This window comes from Theropithecus gelada, chromosome 13 (assembly GCF_003255815.1).
Source record: "Theropithecus gelada isolate Dixy chromosome 13, Tgel_1.0, whole genome shotgun sequence".
In the NCBI taxonomy this organism is placed as follows: Eukaryota; Metazoa; Chordata; class Mammalia; order Primates; family Cercopithecidae; genus Theropithecus; species Theropithecus gelada.
This window is the reverse complement of record NC_037681.1, coordinates 19,972,706-19,991,817: the sequence shown is the minus strand read 5'-3', so window position 1 is coordinate 19,991,817 and position 19,112 is coordinate 19,972,706. Positions and strand designations below refer to the sequence as shown.

Sequence of the window (19,112 nt, the reverse complement as noted above, 5' to 3'; positions counted from 1 at the left end):
ATTATTTACGAGCTGTGCAGCAACAGTGGGACATCACTTCGCTGCCGGGAAGCAGACACCGTGTGCTGTGGCTCTTCCTGTCTGAGGGCCTGTGGAGCCTTGAAGCCTTCCCTCTTAAGATCTTACCTTTCCCACGAGCTCAAGATGTGTACTACAGAGTGGCTGTACCACACATGCACCAACCAATGACCCCGCAAGAGCAGAACTGAACACTCCTTCCATCTCACTAGCATCAGGCCTCCTTTTCCCAGCATGCACACAGAACACAGGGACTGAACTGTTCAGGCCCTTCTCACAGCTCCCATACAACTCCACCCTCACCTGTGTGACATACACCATGTCAGCCATCAGGGCAAAGCCCTCCAATTTCAGCTGCGAGATGAAGGCTTGCAGAAGAACATTGATCTGTAAAGAAGCAAAATCAGCCAGCAGGAGACCAACCACTGAACAGTCCAAGAAAGGGAATTACATTTCTGCTCTGAGCATCCAGGCCAGGTGAGATCTTCTACAGGTCTTGATTTACAAATACTAAATAATTGTTATTTCATATAAAAAGAACATGCGAGAAGGCTGCAAAAACTAGGAGAACTGAGCAGGATACCACACATGAACCCAAATTCAAGGTTCATCTTTTAGAAGACTGTGAAAACCACTTAATCCTCATCCTGACCAAAGCAAAAAGGAGCGGCGCTCACCTTGGCACTGGGTTCCTCGATGCTCTCTTTTACAGGGATGGGCACCCTCTCCAGCAACTTCTGCAGCTCCAGCTTCTCCTCCTGCCACAAGCAGGAAAAGGTCAAGGGAAAGCCTTGTGGCCGAGGAGGGAAACCATTCAGTGACTTGGTGAGCACCAACTCCCTGCCCCAGCACACTGCATAGCTCACCTCTCTCACTGTGATGTTCTTGAACTCAGAGGATAACGAGAAGACTCGGAAGAGCTCAATCTCACTCAGGGTGGGCTTCAGCAGCTGGTTGTAAGTCTGCACGGTGTCATTGGTGATGTAGTAGTGGCTGGCTATACGGCCCAGTTCTGTCACCTGGAGAGAAGGTTGGCTCAATCCAGTGCTGACTACTAATGAGCTCCCACCTCGAACTGTGGACCGTAAGTTATTGTCTTACAGGATTTTTTGTGCGATTTTTGGTAAAGTATATGACTCAATGTCCTATACGTTATTGTCCTAACAGGACAACTGGATGAAGTCACAGCAGTGCAAGTGCCAGGCCAGGCCCAGGCACATGAAGAAAAATGGCACAATAAGCTGACCCATAGTGAAATGATGTCTGCACGGACAAGACAGCTGAATTATCCACTTCGAGTTATGGGAAAAGCAACCACTTTTCTGCTGTTCTAAGCAACAGGTGATGAGACAGGCAGTGCTCACATCGAGAGCAATCTGGAAAATCTTCTCCTGGGCCAGTAACTTTTGCTGAGACCTTTGCCTCAAAACCCTCACCCCACGCACCTGGAAGTTGCCCGTCTTCTTGTCGTACTTGACCAGATTGTTCTTGTCCAGCATCAGGGCAGCCGTGTGAACCAGATCTAGTCGGCGCTGGTCCAGCAGGGGATCTCCCTTGAGGTCATCATGAGAGATGCCATAGAGGGTTGGGGACCGCAGCATTCGGATATACAGGTAGGCATAGCCCAGCCAGTTCACTGCGTCCTACAAGACACAGCTCATGGTTCTTAGTATGAAGAAACTCTTGATGTCCAAATGAAAGGCTACCATGAATTGCTTAGAAATTCCCAGCTACAAGGGTGCATATTACATCATATTCTGAATGTGTTTAGCATTTCATTAGTAAAAAGATCTAAGCATCTTCTAAGACCTTGGTAACAAGGGGAACTATCTGCCAGATCCAAGATGCGGGTGCAGGGACGGAAAGCCTCGGATGCTGCTGGCCCACGGCACAATAGGGACCGACCCACACCTGGTGCCTTGGTGTCTGCGGGGAAGGCATGAAGCACAACAGGCAGAGTCCTCCCCTACCTTGGCATTCTGGACATTCCCCAGCACGATTTCTGCGTTGAGCATGTCAGGAAGCTTTGAAACCATCTGGCTCTCAATAGGAAGCTGTTGATTGAGGAGGGACAGGTAGTACTGCAGCTCCCCATGAGACGTGATGAGGATGCCTTCGCCCTTGGTGTCATACTGGGGTCTTCCAGCACGTCCCAGCATCTAGATCAGGGACAGCGAACCAAGAATGCTATAGCAAGAGAATGTGTGATTTTGATGCAGAGATCTACATTACAGAACTAGGCCTCTGATCTGCTAGCTTCTAGCATCTCTGCATTTCAGGCAAGGATATCAATCCCCACTGAGGATAAACTCAAAGGCTCTGTACCTGCAGAATGTCCAGTGCTCCCAGTTCTGTCCAACGCCCCTTCTCTGGACTGTACACCTGGGTGCCTTTGATGATGACCGTATGTGCAGGGAGATTCACACCCCAAGCTAGAGTTGCTGTGGAAACTAAAACCTACAGAGGCAAAGCAAGGCAATGAGAAGAGATGCCACCATCAGGGGTTAATATCCCCGGCTTCTCTAGGCAGTTGGCCTCAGAGCTTCTATCAGGACTAGCCAGTGGGGCGCGGGGGGTCCCAGTACTTGTCAATGTGACACCAGAATAAAGAGGAAAGGTTTCCTTGGGTTCCTCATCTATTCAGGAATGAACATTTCAAATTCCAGAGGCACAAGTGCAGACCTGTATTAAACCACCTTAAAGTTACTAGAAAAGGTCAAGCAGAGGCTATCCGGAAAGAGGGAACGACAAGGCCACGCACGCCCCCATGAGACACTGTTTGGAGCTATCTGAAGTCACCAGAGTACTTGCTTCACTATGCTTCTCAGACCGTCCAAAACTCACTCATCTTCCCTCACACAAGGTGTGAAGAGTTGGGAGAGTGGCATAAGGTTCTATTTATTGTATCCACCACAACCCTCTGACCTGGGCTAGCTGGACCAGAAGCAATAAAGTACCAGGAGCAAACATGGCACAACCTTGACACTGCCAGTCTTCTGAAGTATGTCCCACCTGCTCCTCCAAAAGCTTTGCACCCCCTCACCTGAATATGTTTATCAGCAAAAAGATCCTCCACGAGTGTTCGGTCAACCCTGGTCATGCCTGCATGATGAATAGCAAAGCCATAAGGCAGAAGATCCTTCAGCTCTAGGTTCTGTGGAACAAACGACCAGGGATGAGGTGAGCCTTCCTGTAGGACTCACCCAAGGACTACGGAAATCTCTTCCTATGAGACCCTGCCCCTTAACTACTATGTGGAATAGTAATAATCACATCCAGACAATCAACCTTAACCCCTGGGAAACAACAGTACCATAGTATAGTCCTACAGGAGCTGTCTGAGGCCTCAGATGGACACGGCTGCCAGGTAGGCATGAGGGACCCCAGCCGGCCCCTCCTCACCTTGCACTGCTCCGCTTCTGTTCGCAGGACTTCCGTGGAGGCTGAGCCCTCCCTCAGAAACAGACCCAGAGTGTCCTTCTCTAGGCACATGTCCCGGATGGCCCTGGCCGTCTTTCCAGTCTCCTTCCGGGAGTGGACAAACACCAGCACCTAAGGAGAAGCCACAGTTTGCCACAGTCACGAGACACTAACAGCCCCAGGGCACCTGTGGCAGGAAGCAGAAGTTGCACCATCACCACCAGAAGCCAAGGTCCTGGAGAGGGGAAAGGGCAGGAATGGGGGCGGCTCAGAGGAAGCCTCAACAGGGCTGGAAAGACTTCAAGGGAACGCACCCACCAAGTTCACAGTTCTGGAACTGAGAAATTAACTAACTTCAACATCCTACCTTGAACAGCAAGTTTAAATAGACTATGACTACAAATTCAGGCCTCTCAACTCAGAATTTATGTTCAAGCACCTAACAAGAGTCAAAGATGCATGAAAATGTGTCTGCAAAATAACAGCTAAAACATTCTACTACTCAAAAAAGGATTTAGGAAATATGTCTGAGACTAGTACAGTGTTGTAGGAAATGAAGTCTTCCTAGTATTTAGTGCCAAGATCTGTCTCTTCATATAAATTCATATGCTTCTTTTCATCAGACAAAAAGAAATACAAAACCAGTCACTTTCCCTTATTTTTTGTCTTAGTTAACATTGCTCAACTCGACTTTCAATTTAAAAATTCTATCACACTGTCTAGTAAAATGCCCTCTTCACTAGTTTTTCATTTTCCTTTTTTTATTGTCTTGTATTTTTAGTGTAAGCGACCCCAAACCTTTTATGGAGGGACCCCGGATAATGTGAATGGACAAAACGATTATCTGGGACTGGGGATTGCTTGATGGGGGGATTTTTAATTCTCCAAACTCTCTAATGGTTGCGAGGCTATTCAGGTTATCCATTTCATCTGGGCTGAGTTTTGCTAGTTAACTAGTAGTTGTTGGAGAACTGGTTCATTTCTTCTGAATTTTTAAAGTTATGAGCATAAAACTACTCATAGTATTACCTTATTATCTTTCCAGTGGCTATAGGTTCTGTAGTAATATCCCATTTCATAGCTGATATTGGTGATTTATGTTGTGTCTTCTTTTAATTTCTGTCAATCTTCCCAAATTATTGGTAAACATTTGAAAGAACAGGGTTCAAGAGTAACCACAAACCATGGGCAAACCTGATTTTTCCCAGCATGTTCCATGATTTTTTCATAGACTATTTCATTCATGATCTGGAAACGCTTGATAGCTTTTTTCTCTGTGATACCCACGTACGTCTGTTCCAGAGGCACTGGACGGAAGCTAGAAGTTCAACAGTTAGACAAATGAGGCTTTGGCGGAAAATACCGAGGGAATAAACAGTCTTTTTCCTGCCCCAAGAGCAATATTCCTCCTTCTTGATTCACAGCACATCAAACCCAAAGGCCCTTCTAAAACCCAACACAGCAGCATTCCTTGGAAAAGGGGAAGGAGAGCAGGATGGTCACCTTGACAGAACTTTGCCCAGTCTTTTCTGATACCTGTTGTCAAAGTAAAAGAGACCCTTGGCAGGGTCAACACGTAGAAAGGTGGCTACGTCTTCATAGTTGGGTAGGGTGGCACTGAGGCCAATGAGTCGGACATCCTCCTGGGTCATCTCAATGTTTCGGATGGCCCTGGCCACCAAAGCTTCTAAGACAGGACCTCTGTCATCATGGAGAAGATGGATCTCATCCTATGGAATTGGAGGACAGCAATTACCTCTAGCACTAGAGATACGTAGTTCCTTTTCCTGGACTTGTCCCATATTGTAGGCACATAACCTAAAATGCCTAAGGAAAAACACACGGGACCCCAAGCCAGAGATGCCCAAAGGATGGAGACAATATTTACCACGAAATACTCCAGAAAGCAACAGACTCTGACCATGAGTTGCTTTGGTACAGTTCAGTGACATACTTTGTAATAATAAATTCTGAAACTCAGATAAATGAGTTTACAACTTTACTTACAAGTAAACTTCTTTACGAAAAAGGATATAAATATGATCTGATCAGAAACTTCACCTCTGGCAGTTATAGTTCCCAAGAACAAAAGCTATCATGCATCAAATGATGAGTTCTCACTGTCTAAAGCAGTGCTTCTCAAATTTTATTAAGTATCCCAAAGCCAGGGGATGTTGTTAAAATGCAGATTGCATTCAGCAGGTGTGGGTGAGGCCACAAATCCTGCATTTCTAACAAGCTCCTATTTCATGCTGCTGCTGCTACGACTCCCACCATGGATTAGGCTTCAAGCAGCAAAGCTCTAAGGCAGGGGCCAGAAAACTTTTTTTTTTTTTTAAAGTCAGATGCTCCATCTCAAAGAAAAAAAAGCCAGGTGCAGTGGCTCACGCCTGTAATCCCAGCACTCTGGGAGACCGAGGTAGTGGATCACCCAAGGCCAGGAGTTTGAGACCAGCCTGGCCATTATGGCGAAACCCCGTCTCTAATGAAAATACAAAAAATTAACTGGGCGTGGTGGTGGGCAACTGTAATCCCAGCTACTCAGGAGGCTGAGGCAGGAGAATTGCTGGAACCCAGGCGGTGGAGGCTGTAGTGAGCTGAGATCACACCACTGCACTCCAGCCTGGGCAACAAGAGCAAAACTCCGCCTAAAAAAAAAAAGCCAGATAGTATTTCAGGCTTTGGGCCATGCAGCCCCTATTGCAAATACTCAGCTCTGCCATTGCAGCACAAAAGCCACTGTAAATAATACATAAACAAATGGATATAACTATGTTCCAACAGAACAAAGCCAGTAGCCACAGACTGCCAACCCCTGCTCCAGAACACTGAAAACCGACATGCGAAGTCTCCTTTCCTGCTTTTCCCAGACAACTGAAACTACACTCAGACTTAGTCACTAATCTCTGGAAGCTTCTGTGTATACGGAATACAATATCCTGATTCCTCATTCATTCCCTCAGAGAATGGATTCTTTTCCTTATAAAGCCCTTCATGATGTTGGAACTATGATGGTTTTTTGTCTATCTGTTTACATTTGTTTCAAAATATTTCAGATACGTTTCTTGGCCTTTTGGCTAAGATCAAGTGTAGTAAAATATTTCAGACATAAAAAATATATATAGGCCGGGCGCGGTGGCTCAAGCCTGTAATCCCAGCACTTTGGGAGGCCAAGACGGGCGAATCACGAGGTCAGGAGATCGAGACCATCCTGGCTAACATGGTGAAACCCCGTCTCTACTAAAAAATACAAAAAACTAGCCAGGCGAGGTGGCGGGCGCCTGTAGTCCCAGCTACTCGGGAGGCTGAGGCAGGAGAATGGCGTAAACCCGGGAGGCGGAGCTTGCAGTGAGCTGAGATCCGGCCACTGCACTCCAGCCTGGACGACAGAGCCAGACTCCGTCTCAAAAAAAAAAAAAAAAAAAAAAACGTGGCAGGCTGGACGCAGTGGCTCACACTTGTAATCCCAGCACTTTGGGAGGTTGAGGTGGGCAGATCACAAGGTCAGGAGTTCGAGACCAGCCTGGCCAACACAGTGAAACCCAGTCTCTACTAAAAATATAAAACTCAGCTTGGCATGGTGGCAGGCGCCTGTAATCCCAGCTACTGGGGAGGCTGAGGCAGGAGAATCGCTTAACTTGGGAGGCAGAGACTGCAGTGAGCCGAGGTTGTGCCACTGCACTCAGCCTGGGCAACAGAGCTAGACTCCATCTCAAAACATAAATAAATAAAATAAATAAATAACACGGCAAACACAAGCTGACAATAACTGTCATTACAAGGGCTAGTGCCTACAGAAAAGGCAGCAAAGAAACATTTTGCATGAAAACCCAGCAAACCCTCCTTGACACAACTGGCCTCTATGTTCTACGAGCACTCCCAACTCACCAGAATGATGAGCCGCACCAGCTGGGTGTAGGTGCGCTCGCCACCCTTGCGGGTGATGATGTCCCACTTCTCAGGGGTGCAGACGATGATCTGAGTGGCACTGATCTCTTCTTTGCACAGCTGGTGGTCCCCAGTCAGTTCAGCAACAGTGATGCCGTAAGTGGCCAGACGCTGTGGGAGGAAAACTACATCAGGCAGGAATGCTTGAAGGGGCCTGGACACCACACTTTTTGTTTGGGCGGCTGGAGTGTAGGGCCTTGGGAGCCGGCATCAACCCGTCAGGTGAATACAAGGCGAATCAGATCTTACGAGCATATCTTCCTCAAACAAACAGAAATTTAACTCAGGCAAATAAAGCAGACAAAAGATCTCTCGGGGCCAGGCACGGTGGCTCACGCCTGTAATCCTAGCACTTTCAGAGGCCAATGAGGGCAGAATGCTTGAGCCCAGGAATTGTAGACCATGGTGAAACCCTGTCTCTACAAAAAATATAAAAATCAGCTAATCTGGTAACACATGTCTATAATCCCAGCTACTAGGAAGGCTGAAGTGGGAGGATCACTTGAGCCTGGGAGGTCAAGGCTGCAGTGAGCCATGATTGTACCATTGCACTCCAGCTTGGGTGACAGCAAGACCCTGTCTCAAAAAAAAAAAAAAAAGATCTCTGGGAACTCTGTACACAAGAAGAAATGGCAACTTGTAGATAACAGGACCTAGAATAACACCACTAGGTCTATTATTATCCACATCCATTTGATGTTTCATAAATACTTCAATAACACAAATGATACCAACTGCAGGAAATTGCCATGGAGAGGACGAAAGAAAGATGCTAACCCTTGTAAAAGATGGCTCAGGACATTCTTACTTCAGAAACTCTGTACCTGGGTTAAGTTCCATCTTGGAAATGGGGAGAGAAAAATAAAAAATAAAAACAATCCCAGGAGGCATTCCAGAGATGCCCCAATACAAAAAGCCGTGAGGTCCAGGCCTGTCCACAACACTCTGACAGCTGCGCCCCGTATCCTCTGGAGGAAAGTTCTACTCCCTCACCTTTCCAAAGCTGCCCACCATCTCCTGCACCAAGGAGCGCATGGGGGCAATGTAGATAATCTTGAAGTCATCCACATTGATGGTGCCGTCCATGTTGATGTGTTTCCCGATCTCTCGGAGCATGCACATCAGGGCCACATTGGTCTTCCCAGCACCCTACGGCAGAGGTCAGGGATGAGAACACCTATTCACCTGGTTATTCTCACTGCCCTAACTTCCACGGGCTTATTTCCCAAACAGAGAATAGAGCTTGTCCTGGGTACTTTATCCTACCATTTAACCTCTCTTCCATCAAAGGACAAAGAATTAGGAGGTGGGGTGGAAATAAAAAACAATCTTCCAACAGAAACTCCACCCATATTCCCCAAGAAAAAAGCAGGCAGGGTGGAGCTTACAGTAGGAGCACACAGCAGCAGATTCTCATCCGTCTCAAGGGCAGCACGGTAGAGCTTACTCTGGATCCGATTCAGTGTTTTGAAGCCCTCAAACCCAGCCTGGGCATACTTTGGAAGCTTTTCCACCGGAAGCAGTTGCTAGAAGAAAAGAAGCGCCATCGGTATCATGTTGGCAGCATCCTTGAGCAGACTGTTTTTGTGGGATTGCCAGGATTTTGTTCCCTGGCAATCTCTTTGCATAACTCTCCATTAAAGGTCAGTCCAGAGATCAATATTGTCCCCTGGGCTCAAAATCAGAATGGGAAAATTCTGTTGCAGCTTTCAGCCCTAAAATAAACTATATATGAAACAAAGCTACATTCTGGTCAATGGTTGAAATCCAAACCAGGAGGCGAACTAAGCAGAGAACTGAGGAAAGCAATTTACTTACTTCTTCTGAGCCAAAGGGCTTGGGCTTCAGAGCAGGCACATGCACCTCTTCGTAGCCCTTACGCTGGCGACGGAAGGATCCATCAGGAAGCTGACAGCGTTTATTGGCCATAAAGTGGCTCCCTTGGGTAAACACCAGGTCCTCCAAGTCCAGAACCTGCCGTGGAGCCAGTGCCTGGGAATGTGAAAGACAAAAACCCCAAGGAAGTGAGCAAGCCGAGCAAGCGCGTTTTCCACCCAACAAGGCCTGGGACGTAAATCGCCCTGGATCCTACCTCTCCACCCTGGTCAAGATCCATGGTTTCCAGATCTGTGTCCATTCGAGACTGACGCACTCGCTCTCTCCGGGATCTCTCCTCCTGTAGCGGACGAAGATGAAAATCACAAAAACAATTCATCAGTATCACAGGTTCTTGTCCTTTTCTGTCCCTGCTTAGCTAATACTTGAGTCACAGGTGCTCACTAATAAGTCACCAAACAGAAAGACAACGCTTTACATGGGGACCACCAGAATGATCAGAGCGAACACACACCTTTAAAGGGGCAATGCGCAGTACAGGGACGCCGGAAATAGACGTTCTGTAATTAAGTACCAAGGGCTACCCCTGAGGGGTAAAAGTGTGGGTTCTGTTAAGCAAGCACATGTGTTCTGTTACTCTATTTTAGTAAACACCATGTATTTACTGTGCAAATAAACAATAAAGATCCCCATAGTGCCGGTGAAAGACAGCAGCAGGTCACTGGTCTAACGACCAAACCAATGTGGATGTGTTGATTCTAACCTGTATGCACTGCCAAATCTCGAAAAATTTAGAGAAATTACTTTTTCAACTTCCACTTTTAATATGAATATAGCTTCATGCTGCAATCTTCTAGCCACTGTTAGCTCAGAAATCAGACAGATAAACCAACCCAGTCCTTACTCGGATCAGATCCTCCTTCTCGGTTTCGTGGAGCTGGTAGAGGAACTTGGATAGCTCTGGGTCAGCTTCCATCTTTCCCATAATCCTTTCCTTTTCAGCTTCACTTTGTGCACTGGCCAGCAAGGTACAGTATAAAACTACCCACAACAAAAGGAACAAAGGAAAAGTGAAGAGGAGGAAATAAGGCAAAAAACCTTCATCCTTAGAGTAGAAAGAAGAAAAATAAAAGAAACAAGCACTTAGGTTGTGAAAACAACAGAATCTCCATCTCACACACGCACACATATGTACTCACTCTGCAACAAGAGCCCACCACATACTCACTCATCATCCTGTGCTGCCGCAACACTTTAATGAAATCAAAGGTGTTGAAACCAAGCAGCAGAACCAGCTGGTTCTCACATTCCCGATCGTCACTGGCCGTCTGCAGAGAGAAGGCAACACCACCACTAAGGACAAAGCCATCTGCCACTTCATACGCTGTCCCCATGTGCCAAGATACACTACACATACAACTATTGTTATCTTGGCCATACCTTCAAAATCTCCAATACTTCATCTGCCTTCTTCTGCGACACGATGGCATCATCATAGAAACGACTGAGCTGCCGCTGTAGCCAAAATGCATCAATATCCCGAGGGTGCAAATCCTTCTTCTTGGAACTCATCAGTTCACCTGAGGCCACGAGCTACAAAAGTAACCAGGCATTTAGCTCACCAGGTCTCTGCCAGCCTAGAGCACTTTGCCACCACCCTGCAACCAAGTTCTACTTGCCACCCCACAGCCCACCTTCTGTGAGGACTTTCCAGAGGGAAAAACTCTGGAATACTGAGTTCAGAATACCAGACTAAGACTTCATCAACATACATCTTTGGGAAGGAAAAAACCGACTGAAATCTTAAGAAACTCTAGACACTAAGTGTTTATCATGGTTCACTCTAGCAAAAGGCGGCTCAATAAATATAACAGGACCTAGGCATGGGGAAGAAGCACTAACACCCAGAAGTAACCTTGCAGCAATGACAAAAAGCAAACTGAACTTACATTAGCCGAGAGGGTGCAGCGCACAACAGCCTCATCCCCTTCCATGTCATCATCAGATGCCTCTTCTCGAACCTCCCCGTACACATCTTCATCACCTTCCTGTGGAAATGGCCCCAACTCAACCATTATCTGGAGCTGATCCTGCATCACCACAGAACCTCTCCCTCAAGTCACCCTAAATTAGCTCAATGGTTAGAGAAATGGCTTTGGGGTGAAACCGAGAGCCTGTTGGAACCAAGGTCAGCCTTATTCCAGTGGTCATGTAATAGAAAGACTGCTTGGCACAGACTTATTAGATGCATCTACTTTCTGTTTCTTACCTTAGGCTGCCACAATGGCAATCAACTGGACCATAGCCTCTTTCTAATACACAAACAATCAACACTCAAAAACAGTGATCAGCTAACAGAAGAGAAGAGCTATGCAGAGGCACGTCTGGGAAAGCAGATGGTGACTCGGGAATGAAGAAATCACACTAAGCTTGCTCACCACTCCATTTACTCATACACTGCACATTAGGCATACTTGGCACAGTGTCATAGTCAAAGCAGGTGCTTCAGTAACGAGTACTGCTAAATGAATGAACTGCTACAAGCAAAGCAGTTTGTTGCTACTTAAAATCATCAAATCCTATTAACTATACTGTAGGAAGTGGCTTAGCAATCACCTATTGAAATCGCCTCATTTTATAGAAAGAGAAACTGAGGCAAAATGACCTGCCAAGATACAGGACTCAAATTCAGAAGTCTTGGCTCCTAGTCCTCTAACTCTCCCCATGCGACCCCTTCTTCCAGCCCTGGTATATATACCAGGGATCCATTTTCCCTTTCAGGAGCCAAATCTACTCACTGAGAACTCTAAGGCACTCTGTAATTTTTTCAAAGTACCCCACTTATTCCTATTTATATTCAAGGAATTCTATTAGACGGTAAACATTAACTCCAGTGACTTAACCATGTACGAACTACAGCCATGCTCTAAGGCAAATGTGCAATCTTTTGAAACAGGCAGTGGGGACACAGTAATGAAAAAAGGGAAAATATTGTAATACGTTTAAAATGCAGTAAAACATAGCAGATACATTCTCAATGAAAGTATTCACTGTACTTTATCTTTTGTCTTTCTTTTTGCTGATCCACTTGGTATATTTTAAATAATTATGTTGCTTTACATTTGTTAGTTTAAATTTGCTGTAGAAAAATTAAAAGATAACTGCATTTTTTTTAAGCAAAAGAACATATAATGTCTAAGTCTGAAACCCACACACCACCATAAAATGTATCTGGTTTAAACTAGGGAGCTTCTTTACACTACAAGGGGTCCCTTTACCTTCATCAACTTCAAAACAAGAATGGACTGGGCCTGTTTATCACTCACCTCCTCATCAGACTCAAACTGCACATTCACACCATATGTCTCATCAATGTTGTCATCTGAAACGACGAAGGATTAGAAAAAGAGGGCAGTGAATGGCTAGTAAAACAAGCCACTCTGGAGCCAATGTCCTCCCCAACTACCTCTCCTCAGGAAAGATCTAAGTGCTAAGGACACACACAGGCACTTAGATGATCAACACGAGAGAGCCACCTATGCTGCCACTGCCAAGACCTTCTCCACCTGCCAGCCCTGGAGTCAGCCCAGCTCTGCTTGCTCAACCACTTGAGCCCCCAAGGCTCTGCCCACATTTTCTCCCATATTCTACACAACAAAAGGGTCTCAGAGTAAGGAACAGCTGCTGAAATCTAGGGATTCTGGTGTCTATCAATTATAACTCTTCAAAAAACACACAACAAATTATGGGAACTCACTGACACTAAGGTTTTTAAATGAATGATGCTAGAAGATGCATGCTTAGGGGTCAACAACAACCAGTTAACATGATCAGGACATAAAGAGCTCACTTACCCATATTTTGGATTTCCTTGTCTCCACCATAGTCTGTGATCTTTTTTCCCAAGTTCACTAGCACGTGGTATCTGGTATCATCTGTTTGACCCAGCAGCAGGTCAATCTCCTTTCGCCTTTCCTTGTCCCGCAGCTTTTCATTCTTTAGAACAGCTAGAACCTCATCAGCCGCCCCACAAAGGATATCACGTGGCTGGTAGCAAGAAACAACCAACCAATATTGAGAATGATGACAGACAGAACATCACCAACCAGGTTTATGTGGCGGCAGGATGCGAACAGTCACACTTTCTCAAAACCTGTTGCATACTAGGCTCTGACCTTTCTCATTAATGCTGATTTAAAATGCCACAACTAAAGGAAGACTCATCTGTTTTTAAAAAGATTAGCTAGGTGGCCTCAAGCAGCAGGACACAGCTTCCACAACAGCTTGCCACATCTCCAGGTGGCAGTCACTTGGCAGATCTCCTCTAGCTTGCCACACTTTTGTAATTCTTTGTCATCACTTCCTCTAGCACCCACATCAACAGAGCTCCTCAGACTCATAATGGTCCCCAATCTAATCACACATGTGTAATGGTTAGGAACACAGATTCTAGAGATAAACTATCTGGATCATACCTTGGCTCTGCCAAATACTACTTCTGTGACTTGGGAAAATTACTTAATTATTCTTGCCTCACATCTCTCTTCTATAAAATGGAAAATGAGTATTAACAGCACCTATTCACGGAGTTATGTGAGGGGGCGGGAGAAAGACACGTGCTGTTCCACACAAATCAAGTGCTCGGTAAATACAAGCCCCTTCCGCAAACCAGTACATCCCACAGGGGGATCCAGAGGCAAGGTTCATCTGGAGCCTCCCAGTTGTGACCCTCTCCTTTTCGGACACACGGTCTCATCCTCTGGCCGCCTCGCTCTGAGAATACAGAAATAAAGCAAACTTGGCCGGGTGTGGTGGCTTGCAACTGTAATCCCAGCACTTTGGGAGGCCGAGGCGGGTGGATCACGAGGTCAGGAGATCGAGACCATCCTGGCTAACACGGTGAAATCCCGTCTCTACCAAAAATACAAAAAATTAGCCGGATGTGGTGGCGGGCGCCTGTAGTCCCAGCTACTCGGGAGGCTGAGGCAGGAGAATGGCACGAACCTGGGAGGCAGAGCCTGCAGTGAGCCGAGATCGCGCCACTGCACTCCAGCCTGGGCAGCAGAGCGAGACTCCAACTCAAAAAAAAAAAAAAGAAATAAAGAAAATTTGTTTTTTTCTATACTCTTACAACAATTAACACAGAAGGCTTCTGTGACAATTCCTCCCCACCAGCAACCAATCCAAAAATTGTGCAGTGGACACAAGCTGGTGTCCTCAAATTCAATTCCGTTCCAACACTAACTACCTGGAGATAAGAGTCAGATCCCACAGGCTGGGGACTCAGCCCCACAAGCCTCCCTCCCACTCCATGATGCCAATCACAAGCACAGGTTGTGTGACCTGTGCTTCTCACTGTACAGCTACAAATCGAGCTTTCCACAATCCCCTTTTGGGATTCAACTAATGTGCTAGAACAGATCAGGGACACACTTACTTTTACTGTAAGGCATATTACAAAAGATGCCTACCAACAGACAACAGACGGAAGAGGTGCACAGGGCAGGCATGTGGCAAGGGGTATCATGTGGGAAGGGGTATGGCGCTGCCAGGCCCTCTCAGGCGCACCACCCTCCGGAAACCTCCATGTGTGCAGCTATCCGCAAACTCTCTAAACCTAGTCCTTTTGGGGTTTTTATGGGGGCTTCATTATGTAGGCAGATTGGTTAAATGACCAGCCTCCATTCTGAAGCTATCTAGGTGCTGCCAGCCATCAGTTAACTCATCAGCAGACAAAAAGATGCTTATCACTTCGAAGATTCCAAGGATCATAGAACCTGTATGCCAGAAAATGAAACAAAGGCCGAATATATATTTCACAATATCATACTCACCTGGTCCCCAAGAGCAGCCTGGATGAAGCTGAGCAGCACCTCATAGGTCTCCCGGGTCTCCTTAGTTTTGGGTTTGTAGATGATACCCACCATCTCATCAATGCCCTCCGACAGCAGAGTGTAACCCTTCATCTTGTTGATGTCATGCCGGTCCTCATCACGCTTTCTTCGCCTGGTGGACACGTGACGGTGAATGGCAGAACCTTTCCTCCCCGAGGGAAGACTGGATCAAGCCCACCCTCCTCTCCTCAGCTTCATGGCAGGAAGTTAATATCTGAAAACCGGTACCTGAGCCTCAGCAAATGATTCCTATTGGACCTTGATCACTTGCAGGAGTATTTCTTTATGGGACCCAGTGACAGAAAGAAAAATTCCCCATCATCTTCTCACTAGATACACTACACATTACAGTGAGATATGTTTCCCATTTAAAACATGCAACCCTTTGGTCAGGTGCAGTGCTTGACGCCTGTAATCCCAGCACTTTGGGAGGCCGAGGTGGGCGGATCACCTGAGGTCAGGAGTTCAAGACCAGCCTGGCCAACATGGCGAAACCCTGTCTCTACTAAAAATACAAAAATTAGCTGGGCACGGTGGCGAGCACCTGTAATCCCAGCTACTCAGGAGGCGGAGGCAGGAGAATCACTGGAACCCGGGAGGTGGAGGTTGCAGTGAGCAGACATCACGCCACTGCACTCCAGCCTGGGTGACAGAACGAGACACCATCTCCAAAAAAAAAAAAAAGAAGTATAACCCTTCTCAAAAAAAAAAAGGACAACCCTTCATACATTGTATGAGACTATTATATAATAGGATTTTGACTAGTTTTTCATCTCTCAAATGCATTTTCCTTTTCTAACTAGAGAAACAAGCTCTAACAGAATCTACTGCCATTGACTATCAACCAATTATAACAAAACTGGAAAAGAAGATATAGCACAAAGTGGAGATAATGTATTAACTCATTTCAAACATACTTTAATCAAACTAAGCCCATGAATTTTGGAAACATCATCATAGGAAAGGGAGCAAGACACCAAGATATTCAAGATCAAAAGATAATGGTGAGGTAAAGGTAAGTTTTGAAATACATCCCCAAGAAATATTTAAGAAAAGAAAAAAAGAAAAAAAACGCAAAATAAGAAAACTGTCTTTCATACCATGGATGCTTAAATTAGTTTGTAACAACAAAATAGGTAAGAAGTGGACAAGAGTAAAGGGAAAAAGTAGGGGTAGAAAGTTAGTAATGGAAAAAAAAAAAAAGAAAAAGAATTACTGGGACATAGGAATAGCAAGGGTCTTGAAAATACCCTGAAGAAAAGTAAGATCTGTCTATGGACTAGAAACACACATGTAAGAAAAAGGTACCAACAAGTTATTTTCCACTTTAGGTACACTTTTTAAGGCCAAAAAAATCTGTAAACTCTTCTGTTCTGTTTTTACCTTCACTAAACCGTTTTAATGCCACTGATCTTACACCAAGCATTCCGGCCAAAATGCTGCTCGAATGTTAAAGAGAAGAGACTTTGGATCTGAAGGAAAAAATAGTATTCCCTTAGCACTCACTTGGCTCTTCTTTCCTCCTGCATCTGCGGTTTGGTCCGTTGAGCCTTGTCTCCCATACGTGTGCCCTCCAGCTTCCCAACAAGGGACAGCACCTCTCCTGTGGGTTCATCCCGGCGGGTCCGGTCAATGAGAGAGCGGTCAGCTTGGAGCACAAGATTTGAGTTCTGAAAAGATCAAAACATTATTGAAGCTTTGACATGAGCAGGGCCAATTCCTACTATCACAGTTATCCCAGCTGATGGAAGAATCGTAGTAACTGGTTGCTTATAATCACTAATCGTAATAATGATATTTTCCTTAAGAACTGCATGGTATGACGCTGTGCAGAAGCATAGAGCTGAATAAGTCTTACGGCCTGTCGAATCAGCTAAGCAATTCTTGTTCCTAACAGTGCCCATCATAACCCACATCTGGGAAAAGTGGTGAGTGGGTTGGGAGTGACGTGTGGAAGGGCGCGGGCTTAGCGTTGAAGGGACTCGAGAAACTCCTCCTAGAGAGATCTTAGCACTCCCCAGACCCCCGTAGGTTATTCACGTCATCAAATAACCCCCACCTTCACCGCGATTCCACTTCCCCTCCGTTTTCGTGGCTCTCCTGGAGGCCTTCAGACTGAAACTCTCTTTTTCAGCCTCCCCCTCCCCACTGGACTCCTGAGCCTGGAATCCTCCCACGAGCCCAAACGTACCGCCTTGTACTCGTACTGCAGACTACGGGCGGTTACATCCGCCATGGCCGCGGCTGCTCGGAGGCTTCAGTCCTCCACGCCCCCCAGCCGCACGCTGCAAACGGCCGTGGACCTCCGCTCCCGCCGCGCCGGAACGACGCAGGAAAGACGCACTGGGGGAAGGAAAAGAAATGGGCTCCCTTCCGCTTCCGGGTCGCGCCCCGGAAGTGTGGGCGGGGCGTGTCCCTGGAGTATGCGCGGGGCTTCCCGCAGCCCTCTGAGAGGGATGTGTGGGCCTGGTGCATTTGGGTCCCCGAATCCCTAGACCCGCGCACTCTGGTTCCGGCCGCCCGCAGGCCCTAAGGACCCAGGGCCCGTGCTCTCCCCGACCTCAGTCTCCAGCCCCCCCGGCACCCCTCACATCGTAACGAACGTACGGCCGCTTAGCCCCTGTCCCGTCCCAAGACCTTTCCTTCCGCTTCCTTCCTCTTTGGCAACAGTCCCATGAGGTAGGCAGGAAAAGAGGGCCTGAGAAGCCCCGTTTCCGTTTGAGGTAACGAAAGCACCCAGCGAGCGAGGTCACGTGCGCGTGTGTCTGTGTCTGCGTGTTTTAATGATTGGCGTCTTGCTTTGGGTTTCTCTTCTGTGTTGAACAATTGAAAAAGAAAGCTGCTGTCCCCCACCCGTCCCAGCTAAACCGGTGGCCCCAAGACCCTCGTTCTCACGCAGCGGAACGAACAGGGCCGGGGCCCCCGTCTGCTCCCAGTTGTCGGTGACATTCTATGGTAGGGCCCTGTCTGCCGCCCGGGGAAACCGGTGCAGGCAGGGCCAGAAAACAACAGGCTGGATGTGGTGGCTCATGCTTGTAATCCCAGCACTTTAGGAGGCTGAGGAAAGAGGATTGCTTGAGGCCGGGAGTTTGAGACCAGCTTGGGTAACATAGTGAGGCCCTGTTTCTTCAAACAATAAAAAAGTAGCCAGGCCTGGTAGTGTGTGCCTGTAGTCCCAACAACTTGGAAGGCTGAGGCAGGAGGATTGCTTGAGCCCAGGACTTCAAGGCTGCAGCAAGCTAGGATTGTGCCACTGCACTCCAGCCTGACCCACAGAGCAAGACTCTTCCCCCACAAAATGAAAACAATGTTTTAATTAAAAAGATAGAAAAGAAAAATGACAGCCATGCTTCCTCACTCTGGGGAAGGGGATCGGGGAAACTTCCTGGGCCAACTTGTTGAAAATGGGGGAAGGGGTCTAGTCCCAGCACTTTGGGAGGCCAAGGCGGGCGGATCACAAGGTCAGGAGATCGAGACCATCCTGGCCAACATAGTGAAACCCCATCTCCACTAAAAATACAAAAAAATAAGCTGGATGTGGTGGCACGGGCCTGTAATCCCAACTACTCGGGAGGCTGAGGCAGGAGAATCACTTGAACCAGGGAGTCAGAGGTTGCAGTGAGCTGAGATCGTGCCACTGCACTCCAGCCTGGCGACAGAGCCAGATTATATCTCAAAAAAATAATAAAGAAAGAAAGAAAGAATTTTATAGTGTATAGTTTTTGTCTCTCTAAAGTTGTTTTTAGACAATTTTTTTGGAAGCAGGGTCTGGCTGTGTTGCCCAGGCTGGAATGCAGTGACACAGTTTCAGCTCACTGTAGCCTCGACCTCTCCTGGGCTCAAACCATCCTCCCGCCTCAGCCTTCCCAGTAGCTGGGACTACAGGTGTGCACCACCACACCCAGCTAATTTTTGTATTTTTGGTAGAGATGGGGTTTCGCTGTGTTGCGCAGGCTGGTCTTGAACTCCCTCAAGCAATCTTCCCACCTCGGCCTC

The 19,112-nt window shown here is 46.9% G+C and overlaps 1 protein-coding gene across 1 annotated transcript in view; it reads right to left on the bottom strand.

Moving 5' to 3' along the window:
- SNRNP200 (small nuclear ribonucleoprotein U5 subunit 200) overlaps positions 1–17,485 on the bottom strand; it is a 31,485-nt gene extending 14,000 nt beyond the window's left edge. The window contains exons 1-24 of the mRNA XM_025405747.1: positions 17,308–17,485; positions 16,623–16,786; positions 15,057–15,228; positions 13,077–13,269; positions 12,549–12,604; positions 11,172–11,270; positions 10,663–10,815; positions 10,451–10,550; positions 10,127–10,263; positions 9,479–9,562; positions 9,205–9,378; positions 8,775–8,912; positions 8,380–8,535; positions 7,327–7,497; positions 4,975–5,168; positions 4,633–4,756; positions 3,421–3,570; positions 3,062–3,172; positions 2,344–2,475; positions 1,989–2,177; positions 1,464–1,661; positions 885–1,037; positions 696–776; positions 322–405 (exon numbers count right to left, since the gene is read on the bottom strand). Coding sequence (XP_025261532.1) covers positions 322–405; positions 696–776; positions 885–1,037; positions 1,464–1,661; positions 1,989–2,177; positions 2,344–2,475; positions 3,062–3,172; positions 3,421–3,570; positions 4,633–4,756; positions 4,975–5,168; positions 7,327–7,497; positions 8,380–8,535; positions 8,775–8,912; positions 9,205–9,378; positions 9,479–9,562; positions 10,127–10,263; positions 10,451–10,550; positions 10,663–10,815; positions 11,172–11,270; positions 12,549–12,604; positions 13,077–13,269; positions 15,057–15,228; positions 16,623–16,786; positions 17,308–17,352 — 3,258 coding nt within the window. The 5' untranslated portion in view covers positions 17,353–17,485. The remainder of the gene's footprint in view (positions 1–321; positions 406–695; positions 777–884; positions 1,038–1,463; positions 1,662–1,988; positions 2,178–2,343; positions 2,476–3,061; positions 3,173–3,420; positions 3,571–4,632; positions 4,757–4,974; positions 5,169–7,326; positions 7,498–8,379; positions 8,536–8,774; positions 8,913–9,204; positions 9,379–9,478; positions 9,563–10,126; positions 10,264–10,450; positions 10,551–10,662; positions 10,816–11,171; positions 11,271–12,548; positions 12,605–13,076; positions 13,270–15,056; positions 15,229–16,622; positions 16,787–17,307) is intronic.
- Between the last annotated feature and the right edge of the window lie 1,627 nt (positions 17,486–19,112).